The 15,000-nt window shown below is 44.8% G+C and overlaps 1 protein-coding gene across 10 annotated transcripts in view; it reads left to right on the forward strand.

Moving 5' to 3' along the window:
- LOC112230541 (dachshund homolog 2-like) overlaps positions 1-15,000 on the forward strand; it is a 328,693-nt gene that overhangs the window by 199,743 nt on the left and 113,950 nt on the right. For 7 of the 10 annotated variants that reach the window (XM_042311575.1, XM_042311576.1, XM_042311577.1 and 4 more), the window contains exon 3: positions 8,922-9,074. In XM_042311575.1, coding sequence (XP_042167509.1) covers positions 8,922-9,074 — 153 coding nt within the window. The remainder of the gene's footprint in view (positions 1-8,921; positions 9,075-15,000) is intronic. The other 3 variants (XM_042311580.1, XM_042311582.1, XM_042311583.1) reach the window with 1 other exon arrangement.

Genomic DNA, 15,000 nt, shown 5'->3' on the forward strand with positions numbered 1-15,000 from the left:
GTGTACCCTAACCCCACTCAGTTAAATACAGTATACCCTAACCCCACTCAGTTAAATACAGTATACCCTAACCCCACAGTTAAATACAGTATACCCTAACCCCACTCAGTTAAATACAGTGTACCCTAACCCCACTCAGTTAAATACAGTATACCCTAACCCCACTCAGTTAAATACAGTGTACCCTAACCCCACTCAGTTAAATACAGTGTACCCTAACCCCACTCAGTTAAATACAGTATACCCTAACCCCACTCAGTTAAATACAGTGTACCCTAACCCCACTGAGTTAAATACAGTATACCCTAACCCCACACAGTTAAATACAGTATACCCTAACCCCACAGTTAAATACAGTATACCCTAACCCCACTCAGTTAAATACAGTGTACCCTAACCCCACTCAGTTAAATACAGTATACCCTAACCCCACTCAGTTAAATACAGTGTACCCTAACCCCACTCAGTTAAATACAGTATACCCTAACCCCACTCAGTTAAATACAGTATACCCTAACCCCACAGTTAAATACAGTATACCCTAACCCCACTCAGTTAAATACAGTGTACCCTAACCCCACTCAGTTAAATACAGTATACCCTAACCCCACTCAGTTAAATACAGTGTACCCTAACCCCACTCAGTTAAATACAGTATACCCTAACCCCACTCAGTTAAATACAGTGTACCCTAACCCCACTCAGTTAAATACAGTATACCCTAACCCCACACAGTTAAATACAGTATACCCTAACCCCACAGTTAAATACAGTATACCTTAACCCCACAGTTAAATACAGTATACCTTAACCCCACTCAGGTAAATACAGTATATCCTAACCCCACTCAGTTAAATACAGTATACCCTAACCCCACAGTTAAATACAGTATACCCTAACCCCACAGTTAAATACAGTATACCTTAACCCCACAGTTAAATACAGTATACCTTAACCCCACTCAGGTAAATACAGTATATCCTAACCCCACTCAGTTAAATACAGTATACCCTAACCCCACAGTTAAATACAGTATACCCTAACCCCACAGTTAAATACAGTATACCCTAACCCCACAGTTAAATACAGTATACCCTAACCCCACAGTTAAATACAGTATACCCTAACACCACAGTTAAATACAGTATACCCTAATCCCACTCAGTTAAATGCAGTATACCCTAACCCCACACAGTTAAATACAGTATACCCTAACCCCACTCAGTTAAATACAGTATACCCTAACCCCACTCAGTTAAATACAGTGTACCCTAACCCCACTCAGTTAAATACAGTATACCCTAACCCCACTCAGTTAAATACAGTATACCCTAACCCCACAGTTAAATACAGTATACCCTAACCCCACTCAGTTAAATACAGTGTACCCTAACCCCACTCAGTTAAATACAGTATACCCTAACCCCACTCAGTTAAATACAGTATACCCTAACCCCACTCAGTTAAATACAGTATACCCTAACCCCACTCAGTTAAATACAGTATACCCTAACCCCACTCAGTTAAATACAGTGTACCCTAACCCCACTCAGTTAAATACAGTATACCCTAACCCCACACAGTTAAATACAGTATACCCTAACCCCACAGTTAAATACAGTATACCCTAACCCCACTCAGTTAAATACAGTGTACCCTAACCCCACTCAGTTAAATACAGTATACCTAACCCCACTCAGTTAAATACAGTATACCCTAACCCCACTCAGTTAAATACAGTATACCCTAACCCCACTCAGTTAAATACAGTGTACCCTAACCCCACTCAGTTAAATACAGTATACCCTAACCCCACACAGTTAAATACAGTATACCCTAACCCCACAGTTAAATACAGTATACCCTAACCCCACTCAGTTAAATACAGTGTACCCTAACCCCACTCAGTTAAATACAGTATACCCTAACCCCACTCAGTTAAATACAGTATACCCTAACCCCACAGTTAAATACAGTATACCCTAACCCCACTCAGTTAAATACAGTATACCCTAACCCCACTCAGTTAAATACAGTATACCCTAACCCCACTCAGTTAAATACAGTATACCCTAACCCCACTCAGTTAAATACAGTGTACCCTAACCCCACTCAGTTAAATACAGTATACCCTAACCCCACTCAGTTAAATACAGTGTACCCTAACCCCACTCAGTTAAATACAGTATACCCTAACCCCACACAGTTAAATACAGTATACCCTAACCCCACAGTTAAATACAGTATACCCTAACCCCACTCATTTAAATACACTTTACCCTAACCCCACTCAGTTAAATACAGTATACCCTAACCCCACTCAGTTAAATACAGTATACCCTAACCCCACTCAGTTAAATACAGTATACCCTAACCCCACTCAGTTAAATACAGTATACCCTAACCCCACTCAGTTAAATACAGTATACCCTAACCCCACTCAGTTAAATACAGTATACCCTAACCCCACTCAGTTAAATACAGTATACCCTAACCCCACTCAGTTAAATACAGTATACCCTAACCCCACTCAGTTAAATACAGTATACCCTAACCCCACTCAGTTAAATACAGTATACCCTAACCCCACTCAGTTAAATACAGTATACCCTAACCCCACTCAGTTAAATACAGTATACCCTAACCCCACTCAGTTAAATACAGTATACCCTAACCCCACTCAGTTAAATACAGTATACCCTAACCCCACACAGTTAAATACAGTATACCCTAACCCCACTCAGTTAAATACAGTATACCCTAACCCCACTCAGTTAAATACAGTATACCCTAACCCCACAGTTAAATACAGTATACCCTACCCCACTCAGTTAAATACAGTATACCCTAACCCCACTCAGTTAAATACAGTATACCCTAACCCCACTCAGTTAAATACAGTATACCCTAACCCCACTCAGTTAAATACAGTATACCCTAACCCCACTCAGTTAAATACAGTATACCCTAACCCCACTCAGTTTTTCGTCCTTCTCGCAATCTCAGTTTACTTAAAAACATTGAATAGGAAAGTTATTTTTACTGTGTTGAGAATCAAAGGCGGAGTCTGTGGGCCCCACTTCAACCCCACTGCTCTCTGTCTCTTCCTCACATCCCTTTTCCTGGCATGTTATTCTCCTCGTTGAGAAGGACAAACGTAAAATGCAATAATGCATCCGGCAGAGAGTTGAGGATCACTTAAGTGTCCATATGGGCTGAATAACATGTTCTGTCCAGGCCTGCTTACCTACCTTACCTCTCCTTTCTTTGAATTCACATGTACATTTGCTAAGCCACTCTAGGGGAATTGTTTGGGTGAGAGAGAGCTTTGAGTGAGCCCTTCCAGCTCAATGTAGTTCTACTCCCCTGTACTGTATGCCTGTAATGGATCTGAAGTGAGCGAGATAGAGCTTGTGACACGTTCTGCTACATATGGACATCGCTGCTTCACACACTGACTCTATCTATGTGACTGGTCCATCCAGTACTTTAGACAGTACCCGGCCCACCGTGGTATAGGCTCCATGATGATAACCATGCATTATAATGACAGGAGGAGATAGACACAAGGTTCTGTGTAAAGGTAAAAATGCCTGCATACATTCATACGCCGTCTTCCTCCAGTGGCCATGTCTCTGTTGCACAATCAACACCCAAACTGACGACCAAATTCTAGCGTCTTTATTAAAACGTCTCCAGTTAACCACCTTCAGTTAAACAGACACCATTTTGGACCGGGCCTGACAACAGCCAATAAGACTGAATGTACAGGAGGAATTCAGGCTGTATCTGGCCTGTGTCTGACCCCACAGAGACCACAAAGAGCTTCTGTAACCTGCCCAGGGTAACAGGCTGGGACTCCGCCCCAGATCATCCCAGCCAGGTTAACGATTAGACGCAAGAATGGCCCCTCCAAGTCTGATGTGAAGAGAAAGGGAGGATGGATGGCTCCAGTCCGATGTGCCTGACTGCCCTACGCTCATCTGGCAGGGCTGACACTGAGAGCCAGGGGTCCTCTATATCTCAGGAGCTCTATTAAAGGCAAACAAGAAGATATCTGTTTGTCCACCCCTGGAAAATGCCGCTCCCCTTTCATCCTCAGGCTCCCATTTCCGTGGGTCGTGACTTTACTCAAACATCAATTACTGTTACGTGTCCTGTTTGATCTCACAGGCTCGTCTTTAATGTCACATCGGGAGGGGGAAATGTGTAAAGACAATGCAATGATTGTGTGTGTTGTTTCTCTGTCTTGCTGTTTTATGTTCTCAATGTGGTCTGTTAGACAGGGGATGTTGATTGCCTCTCTCTCATGTCAGTCAGAGCTTCTATAATCTTGCCTGTGGTCAGTGTTTGGGGTAACGCGTTAGTAGTGTTACGTAATCAGATTACTTTTATGAGCAACGGAGTGACTTTTATAAGTAACGGATTGGGTAATATTATTATAGTTAGTTTGTCAACTAACACTTCTGATCTCGACTTGTCCCAGTTCTCGAGTGAACGGAGAAAGGCTGTTTGGAGACAGCTGCTGTCCACAGAAATGTATAGAGGGCACATGACTTTTTCGTGAAAGTAACACAAAGTAATAGAACACGTTACTTTTGTGAAACGTAACAAGTCTAGGTCCAAAAGGCATCTTAACAGCTTCTACTCCAAGCCATAAGACAGCTGAACAGCATGGCTACCCAGACTATTTACATTGTCCCTTCTTTTTGTTGTTGCTGCTGCTACTCTGTTATTATCTATGCATAGTCACTTAATAACTCTCTACATGGAGATATTACCTCAATGACCTTGACTAACCTGTACCCCCACACATTGACTCTGTACCGGTACCCCCTGTATATAGCCTCCACATTGACTCTGTACCGGTACCCCCTGTATATAGCCTCCACATTGACTCTGTACCGGTACCCCCTGTATATAGCCTCCACATTGACTCTGTACCGGTACCCCTGTATATAGCCTCCACATTGACTCTGTACCGGTACCCCCTGTATATAACCTCCACATTGACTCTGTACCCCCTGTATATAGCCTCCACATTGACTCTGTACCGGTACCCCCTGTATATAGCCTCCACATTGACTCTGTACCCCCTGTATATAGCCTCCACATTGACTCTGTACCTGGTACCCCTGTATATAGCCTCCACATTGACTCTGTACCGGTACCCCCTGTATATAACCTCCACATTGACTCTGTACCCCCTGTATATAGCCTCCACATTGACTCTGTACCGGTACCCCCTGTATATAGCCTCCACATTGACTCTGTACCCCCCTGTATATAGCCTCCACATTGACTCAGTACCGGTACCCCCTGTATATAGCCTCCACATTGACTCAGTACCGGTACCCCCTGTATATAGCCTCCACATTGACTCTGTACTGGTACCCCCTGTATATAGCCTCCACATTGACTCTGTACCGGTACCCCCTGTATATAGCCTCCACATTGACTCAGTACCGGTACCCCCTGTATATAGCCTCCACATTGACTCAGTACCGGTACCCCCTGTATATAGCCTCCACATTGACTCTGTACTGGGACCCCCTGTATATAACCTCCACATTGACTCTGTACCCCCTGTATATAGCCTCCACATTGACTCAGTACCGGTACCCCCTGTATATAGCCTCCACATTGACTCTGTACCCCCTGTATATAGCCTCCACATTGACTCAGTACCGGTACCCCCTGTATATAGCCTCCACATTGACTCTGTACCCCCTGTATATAGCCTCCACATTGACTCAGTACCGGTACCCCCTGTATATAGCCTCCACATTGACTCAGTACCGGTACCCCCTGTATATAGCCTCCACATTGACTCTGTACTGGTACCCCCTGTATATAGCCTCCACATTGACTCTGTACCGGAAACCCCCTGTATATAGCCTCCACATTGACTCAGTACCGGTACCCCCTGTATATAGCCTCCACATTGACTCAGTACCTGTCACCCCCTGTATATAGCCTCCACATTGACTCTGTACACTGTCACCCCTGTATATAACCTCCACATTGACTCTGTACCCCCTGTATATATAGCCTCCACATTGACTCTGTACACGGTACCCCCTGTATATAGCCTCCACATTGACTCTGAACACTGTCATACCCTGTATATAGCCTCCACATTGACTCTGTACCGTAATACCCTGTATATAGCCTCCACATTGACTCTGGAACCCTGTATATAGCCTCCACATTGACTCTGTACCTAGTAATACCCTGTATATAGCCTCCACATTGACTCTGTACCCCCTGTATATAGCCTCGTTAGTGTTGTTTTTATTTTTATTTTGTAAATATTTTTCTTAACTATTTTTCTTTAAAAACGCATTGTTGCATTCGATGTGTTTGAATATGGAAAATATTACTGTTTCATGTAACTAATCCCAACACTGTAGTACATCATGAGAATCTCTGAAACACTGTCATCTCTGGAACACTGTCATCTCTAGAACACTGTCATCTCTAGAACACTGTCATCTCTAGAACACTGTCATCTCTGAAACACTGTCATCTCTGGAACACTGTCATCTCTGAAACACTGTCATCTCTGAAACACTGTCATCTCTGAAACACTGTCATCCCTGAAACACTGTCATCTCTGGAACACTGTCATCTCTAGAACACTGTCATCTCTGGAACACTGTCACCCTCTCAGAAAGAGCTTTCCCTTTGCACTGACTGACCCTAAACAGGCTATGTTTCCACCATAGGACTCCTCACAGGCCAGAGAAGAACACTCTCTCTTACTCTCCCTTTAAGAGATGGAGAAAGTTTCAGTGTCCCAATATGTAAATGAACCTGTCCTCATTGAAAGTTAGCTGACAGTGAGCAAAAACAGTGATGAAAGATCACAGAGACACAGACAAGAGATTTTAGTTCATTTACAGTGAGGACCAATAAGATAAGATATGTGTTCTTTTCATTACATCTGCTTTCTGACAGAACAAGCGGATTGTTGTAGCCTAGCTACCATAGTTTGGCTTGCAAACTCATCCTGTTCATGTACTTAATCCAGGGGCGCAACTTTGGTTTTAGAAGTGTGGGGGGACATTTTTTATCCAGTTGGATAAACACTCAGTCTACTGGACCGCTCGGAGGCGCCCGCATGGCGCTAAAGCACACCATTACTTTGTTTTGTATCACATTCCAATGATAAAACTGGGGGGTGCGAAAATGGAATTTCAGAATGTGGGGGGGACATGTCACCCCTGTCCCCAGTGAAAGTTACGCCCCTGAAATAATCTATATGAATATTACTGCTAAGTTTACATACGTAGATTTAAGAAGGGATTTTAAATGAACGTAGCATAACATTGGAATTTGCAGTTTCGTATAAATCAACTTAATGTATGCTAACCAGTAATCCTCGGTGACTATAGTAGGCTAGAAGCATCATATGATCAGATATGGGAATGTTTCCTAGCTCTCCCAAACCTTCTGGATCTGTCATCTCTATACAGTAATTTGCGTCAGGAGAAATTTCAAGCATGCATGTATTTTCTCCCAAGTGCATTCTCAAATCCCACCAAAAATAAGGCTGGCTGTACGGATGTTTATGCCAAGGTTTTAGGGCATTAGCAGGGTTGATGTGGTGCTCCCTCCATGCTACTGCAGCTGTTTCTCCCCCCCCTCCCTCCCCCCGGCCATACGTCCACAGCTAATTCAGAGGTTTGAGTTTCCCCTTCAAGCTGCTGCAGCTGTGCCTCTGACAAGTCTGTGGGATTAGGCAACAAAATGAACTCATAATCAAATGAATCAATCATCATGACATTTTGTTTAAATATAGCTATTGAAAACATTTTGCCTGTTTCCTCAGGCAGGCTTAGAAGAGAGGGGCCCGGGATGCATAAAATAGGAGGCTTGTTTTTTATATAAATGTAAGAACGGAGATTCATTTGTCTTAACCCCCCTCCCCTTCCCTCTCCTCTCCCACTCTATCTGTGCCTGTCTATATTCTTTTCAACTTCAGCTTACTGTGTGTAGTGGAATTGATAAACATTGGCCGCTGAGAGCGGCACGGTACATTTTCCTCCGTTGGTGTTTTTATCGAGTAGCGATCAGACTCTCTTCCCTCCACAGGCAGAGTGACTGAAGAGTTCATGTTCACAGAAACAAAATTAAATGATCAATTAATGAACATCTTTTTTTCTCTCTTTTTTTCTTGACACACCATACCGTTCGAGGCGATTCCGGTAACGAATTAGATCAAGGTGACACATAGTGTGTGAACCTGGGGAGAAAAGAAAAAATATTTTTTTGTCCTGATTTGTAAAGAAATGTAGATCACGGCAAAGCAAGGAGGCAAGGCATCGTCATTTAATTAATTACTTAATGTGTCCTTCCGTCGTCTAATTGAATTAATTATGGGCCTAATTGGACAGAGTGATGATGGCTTCCGGGGCTGTGGAGCCCTTGATGAGCTGAAGGTAGCTGGGTTTCTTAGAGAGTCTGGAAAAGAGGGCTCTCCAGGGACGGACAGGGAGGGACCCTCCCTACCACCACCACCAGGGACCCTCCCTACCACCACCACCAGTGGCCCATCTCCCCTCAGTTCAGCTCAGCTTGGGTGGGTGGGGTCAGGGGAGGCCTGGGGCCAGCTAGAGCCTCACTCTGGCTCCTCTATAGAAATATCTCTGAAGACCAAGTACACATGCTTAGACTGAGAGGAACTGAAATGAAAAAAGCATGACACATCATCCAAGTTGTGTTCTACTCCAAATAGCTTTAGATGTCTTTATTACAGGGCTATGAACATCTGTCCAGCTCAGTAGCTGCAGCTTCTCAGCTTATTTCTTTGTAGGGCATATAGATATCTAAGCTTTATCAAAATGCAAATAAGCTTGTGTGTTGTCTTTAGACGTGTGTATTTTTCCTTGCTGTGTATGCTTGTGATTTGTGTACAGTATTTATGTGTTGTCCTGCAGGGCTGACGGCTGCAGCGATGGCCGAGGCTATGAAGCTGCAGAAGATGAAGCTGATGGCCATGAACAACCTGCACGGAGCCGGCAGCCAGAACGGTACCGAGTCGGAGAACGACGAGCTCAACTCCAACACAGGTTAGACATCCATACTTGATTGTTTATCACCGCTAACTACTGAGGCACAATAAACAGGAAAGTATAACAGCATACATAAAAAATACCCTTAAAATAAAGATAATTCACATAATTATTATGACAGCCAACTTACATGAAAATATTGATTTCATAGTCCCCAAATCATGACAGATGTGTCTGTTCAAATCTACAGCCAGTATTTAACAGCCCACGCATGTGTCTAGCCGTAACTAGGAGGAGAGGTGGCTAGAAACTGCACAACATTTTGTCTCCTTGTAAATGTCTCTCTGTCCATGTCTCTCTGTCCGTGTCTCTCTGTCCGTGTCTCTCTGTCCGTGTCTCTCTGTCCGTGTCTCTCTGTCCGTGTCTCTCTGTCCGTGTCTCTCTGTCCGTGTCTCTCTGTCCGTGTCTCTCTGTCCGTGTCTCTCTGTCCGTGTCTCTCTGTCCGTGTCTCTCTGTCCGTGTCTCTGTCCTGTCCTCTGTGTCTCTCTGTCCATGTCTCTCTGTCCGTGTCTCTCTGCTCCGTGTATCTCTGTCCGTGTCTCTCTGTCCGTGTCTCTCTGTCCGTGTCTCTCTGCATGTCCGTGTCCATCTCTGTCCGTGTCTCTCTGTCCGTGTCTCTCTGTCCGTGTCTCTCTGTCCATGTCTCTCTGTCCATGTCTCTCTGTCCATGTCTCTCTGTCCATGTCTCTCTGTCCGTGTCTCTCTGCCCGTGTCTCTCTGTCCGTGTCTCTCTGCCCGTGTCTCTCTGCCCGTGTATCTCTGTCCATGTCTCTCTGTCCATGTCTCTCTGTCCATGTCTCTCTGTCCGTGTCTCTCTGCCCATGTATCTCTGTCCGTGTATCTCTGTCCGTGTCTCTCTGTCCGTGTCTCTCTGTCCGTGTCTCTCTGTCTCTCTGTCCATGTCTCTCTGTCCATGTCTCTCTGTCCATGTCTCTCTGTCCGTGTCTCTCTCTGTCCGTGTCTCTCTGCCCGTGTATCTCTGTCCATGTCTCTCTGTCCATGTCTCTCTGTCCATGTCTCTCTGTCCGTGTCTCTCTGTCCGTGTCTCTCTGTCCGTGTCTCTCTGTCCTGTCCGTGTCTCTCTGCCCGTGTATCTCTGTCCGTGTCTCTCTGTCCATGTCTCTCTGTCCGTGTCTCTCTGTCCGTGTCTCTCTGTCCGTGTCTCTCTGTCCGTGTCTCTCTGTCCATGTCTCTCTGTCCATGTCTCTCTGTCCGTGTCTCTCTGCCCGTGTATCTCTGTCCATGTCTCTCTGTCTCTCTGTGTCTCTCTGTCCGTGTCTCTCTGTCCGTGTCTCTCTGTCCGTGTCTCTCTGTCCATGTCTCTCTGTCCATGTCTCTCTGTCCGTGTCCATGTCTCTGCCCGTGTCTCTCTGTCCGTGTCTGTCGTGTCTCTCTGTCCGTGTCTCTCTGTCCATGTCTCTGTCCGTGTCTCTGTGTCTCTCTGTCCGTGTCCTCTCTGTCCGTGTCTCTCTGTCCGTGTCTCTCTGTCCGTGTCTCTCTGTCCGTGTCTCTCTGTCCGTGTCTCTCTGTCCGTGTCTCTCTGCCCGTGTCTCTCTGTCCGTGTCTCTCTGCCCATGTCTCTCTGTCCATGTCTCTCTGTCCGTGTCTCTCTGTCCGTGTCTCTCTGTCCGTGTCTCCATGTCTCTCTGTCCATGTCTCTCTGTCCATGTCTCTCTGTCCATGTCTCTCTGTCCGTGTATCTCTGTCCATGTCTCTCTGTCCGTGTCTCTCTGTCCATGTGTCCTCTCTGTCCGTGTCTCTGTCCATGTCTCTCTGTCCGTGTCTCTCTGTCCGTGTCTCTCTGTCCGTGTCTCTCTGTCCGTGTCTCTCTGTCCATGTCTCTCTGTCCATGTCTCTCTGTCCATGTCTCTCTGTCCATGTCTCTCTGTCCGTGTCTCTCTGCCCGTGTCTCTCTGTCCATGTCTCTCTGTCCATGTCTCTCTGTCCATGTCTCTCTGTCCGTGTCTCTCTGTCCGTGTCTCTCTGTCCGTGTCTCTCTGTCCGTGTCTCTCTCTGCCCGTGTATCTCTGTCCGTGTATCTCTGTCCATGTCTCTCTGTCCGTGTCTCTCTGTCCGTGTCTCTCTGTCCGTGTCTCTCTGTCCGTGTCTCTCTGTCCATGTCTCTCTGTCCATGTCTCTCTGTCCGTGTCTCTCCTGCTGTCCGTGTCTCTCTGTCCGTGTATCTCTGTCCATGTCTCTCTGTCCGTGTCTCTCTGTCCGTGTCCTCTCTGTCCGTGTCTCTCTGTCCGTGTCTCTCTGTCCATGTCTCTCTGTCCATGTCTCTCTGTCCGTGTCTCTGTCCATGTCTCTCTGTCCGTGTCTCTCTGTCCGTGTCTCTCTGTCCATGTCTCTCTGTCCGTGTCTCTCTGTCCGTGTCTCTCTGTCCGTGTCTCTCTGTCCTCTGTCTCTCTGTCCGTGTCTCTCTGTCCGTGTCTCTCTGTCCGTGTCTCTCTGTCCGTGTCTCTCTGTCCGTGTCTCTCTGCTGTCCGTGTCTCTCTGTCCGTGTCTCTCTGCCCATGTCTCTCTGTCCATGTCTCTCTGTCCGTGTCTCTCTGTCCGTGTCTCTCTGTCCGTGTCGTGTCTCTCTGTCCATGTCTCTCTGTCCATGTCTCTCTGTCCATGTCTCTCTGTCCGTGTATCTCTGTCCATGTCTCTCTGTCCGTGTCTCTCTGTCCGTGTCTCTCTGTCCGTGTCTCTCTGTCCATGTCTCTCTGTCCGTGTCTCTCTGTCCATGTATCTCTGTCCATGTATCTCTGTCCATGTCTCTCTGTCCATGTCTCTCTGTCCGTGTCTCTCTGTCCGTGGTTGCTCAGCTCCACTACGGGTAATTCATTGCTTTCTCTTTAGCCTTATTTTATTGGGTCCTAGGACGTCCTTAATGTCTGCGAGCTGACTGTGCATTTAGATGGAGGTGATGGCAGTGTGTGTGACTAACAGTACGTGTGGCAGTGGGCTGGTTAACAGAGGCGCCACCACAGACACAGAGAGAGCCTTCTCTATACCACCCAGAGCCACGCAGACACAGAGAGCCTTCTCTACACCACCCAGAGCCACGCAGACACAGAGAGCCTTCTCTATACCACCCAGAGCCACACAGACACAGAGAGTCTTCTCTATACCACCCAGAGCCACACAGACACAGAGAGTCTTCTCTATACCAACCAGAGCCACGCAGACACAGAGAGTCTTCTCTATACCACCCAGAGCCACACAGACACAGAGAGCCTTCTCTATACCATCCAGAGCCATAGCAGATGCAGACTCCCCCGATAGAGACGTGAGCCTGAATATGTAGAGGGACACAAGTAAAATACTCACAAACACACACACATGCAGATAGGACAAACTGATGTACACACTTATTTATATTTCATACTTTTTACATATAAACACACAGGAACTGCGAGGCAAGACAACAGAAAATGTAGAAAAAGGTTTACCTTTTGTGTCTTGTTATGTTCATACAAATATTTACACATGTTAAGTTTCCTAAAAATAAACTAAGTTGACAGTGAGAGGATGTTTCTTTTTTTGCTGAGATTACATACTATATACTATTGGTTCATTTTAGTATACTGTCAACTAACAGTGTCCTTTCAGTTGAGCGTACTAGCACTCTACCGGAGTTTGATGCAACCTCTTGCTAGCTTGTTTGCATAACAAATGACTGGCTAGACATTTTACGATTTTGGGTGTGTTCGTAAGTGCAATCTGGGCGTTCGTACATCCAGAGTGATGTCAGATTGTCTGTTCGTAAGTGCAATCTGGGCATTCGTACATCCAGAGTGATGTCAGATTGTCTGTTCGTAAGTGCAATCTGGGCATTCGTACATCCAGAGTGATGTCAGATTGTCTGTTCGTAAATCCAGAGTTTTGTCAGATTATCTGTTCGTACATCCAGAGTGTTGTCAGATTGTCTGTTCGTACATCCAGAGTGATGTCAGATTGTCTGTTCGTAAGTGCAATCTGGGCATTCGTACATCCAGAGTGATGTCAGATTGTCTGTTCGTAAGTGCAATCTGGGCATTCGTACATCCAGAGTGTTGTCAGATTGTCTGTTCGTAAGTGCAATCTGGGCATTCGTACATCCAGAGTGTTGTCAGATTGTCTGTTCATAAATCCAGAGTTTTGTCAGATTGTCTGTTCGTAAATCCAGAGTTTTGTCAGATTGTCTGTTCGTAAATCCAGAGTTTTGTCAGATTGTCTGTTCGTACATCCAGAGTGTTGTCAGATTGTCTGTTCGTAAATCCAGAGTTTTGTCAGATTGTCTGTTCGTAAATCCAGAGTTTTGTCAGATTGTCTGTTCGTAAATCCAGAGTTTTGTCAGATTGTCTGTTCGTAAATCCAGAGTTTTGTCAGATTGTCTGTTTGTAAATCCAGAGTTTTGTCAGATTGTCTGTTCGTAAATCCAGAGTTTTGTCAGATTGTCTGTTCGTAAATCCAGAGTTTTGTCAGATTGTCTGTTCGTAAATCCAGAGTTTTGTCAGAGTGTTGTCAGATTGTCTGTTCGTAAATCCAGAGTTTTGTCAGATTGTCTGTTCGTAAATCCAGAGTTTTGTCAGATTGTCTGTTCGTAAATCCAGAGTTTTGTCAGATTGTCTGTTCGTAAATCCAGAGTTTTGTCAGTTTTGTCAGATTGTCTGTTCGTAAATCCAGAGTTTTGTCAGATTGTCTGTTCGTAAATCCAGAGTTTTGTCAGATTGTCTGTTCGTAAATCCAGAGTTTTGTCAGATTGTCTGTTCGTAAATCCAGAGTTTTGTCAGATTGTCTGTTCGTAAATCCAGAGTTTTGTCAGATTGTCTGTTCGTAAATCCAGAGCATTTTGCTCTCAGAGCGCGTCACTGGACGCTCCGGCAGAGGAGTAGGGTTGATCCAAGCGTTCTGACCTCACAACCGCTGTCAAGCATCCATACTAGCTGCCCAAAGTTTGCTAGCTACTTCCAGACACAAATAAGAGAACACCTCACTGACCATTTTTGCTGCTGGAAACAATTTAATTACAATTTAATTTGCTGACGTTTACTGACACCGGCCATTTATTCAACAGGTGTTGAGCGTTCGTAAATTCATCAGTTATTCTGCGCTCTGGCACACTCAGACGAGAGTTCTCTGAAATCGGAGTAGATAACCATAATTAACGATGTCCATTGAGAACGCACAACGACTAAACCACTTATCTAAGAATGATGTGAATAATCAAGTCAATAAACGTTGGGTAGTTAGTTCGATTATAGTTAATATACTGCCTGGCAAGTTCGATGTATAAGTAGCCAACTAATGTTTACGTTACTCGTTATGTAACTAGCTAACATACCTGTATACACTGCTGTAATAATGCTATGCAGTTCGTAAGGATAAGGATTGTGTAGCTAACATGTAACGTAACTTATTTCAAAAGTCATTACTTTATTACATTGCTCAACATTTTCTTAACATTTGTCATAATTAGTTAAAGCATTGCATTTGTATCCGCTCTCATCGGACTTGGGCTGCATATTTTCTGCCATTGTCTTCTAATCTGAAAACGTTGTGAAGCCACGCCCAGTTTGGGAAGAATTGCATCATGGGCCCTAAAAGCACAGAAATAGTGTCCACAGCTTGTATACTTCGTATTTTGCCGAATTTAGTACGACATCTGGGAACTTTTGGCATTCTAACTATATCCATACTATGACCAATAAGCATAGTAACTATATCCATACTATGACCAATAAGCATACTAACTATATCCATACTATGACCAATAAGCATACTAACTATATCCATACTATGACCAATAAGCATACTACATAACCCAATTTCCGTCACAAATAGTAGGTTTAGTGTGGTTAGTATGAATATTGGAACACAGCTCAGGTTTTGCTAATTTCAGCGTATTGTACAGTGCTCTCTGTTACTCTTTTTATGCATTGGCATTAGCACA

This window comes from Oncorhynchus tshawytscha, linkage group LG33, assembly GCF_018296145.1.
Source record: "Oncorhynchus tshawytscha isolate Ot180627B linkage group LG33, Otsh_v2.0, whole genome shotgun sequence".
NCBI classification, from domain to species: domain Eukaryota; kingdom Metazoa; phylum Chordata; class Actinopteri; order Salmoniformes; family Salmonidae; genus Oncorhynchus; species Oncorhynchus tshawytscha.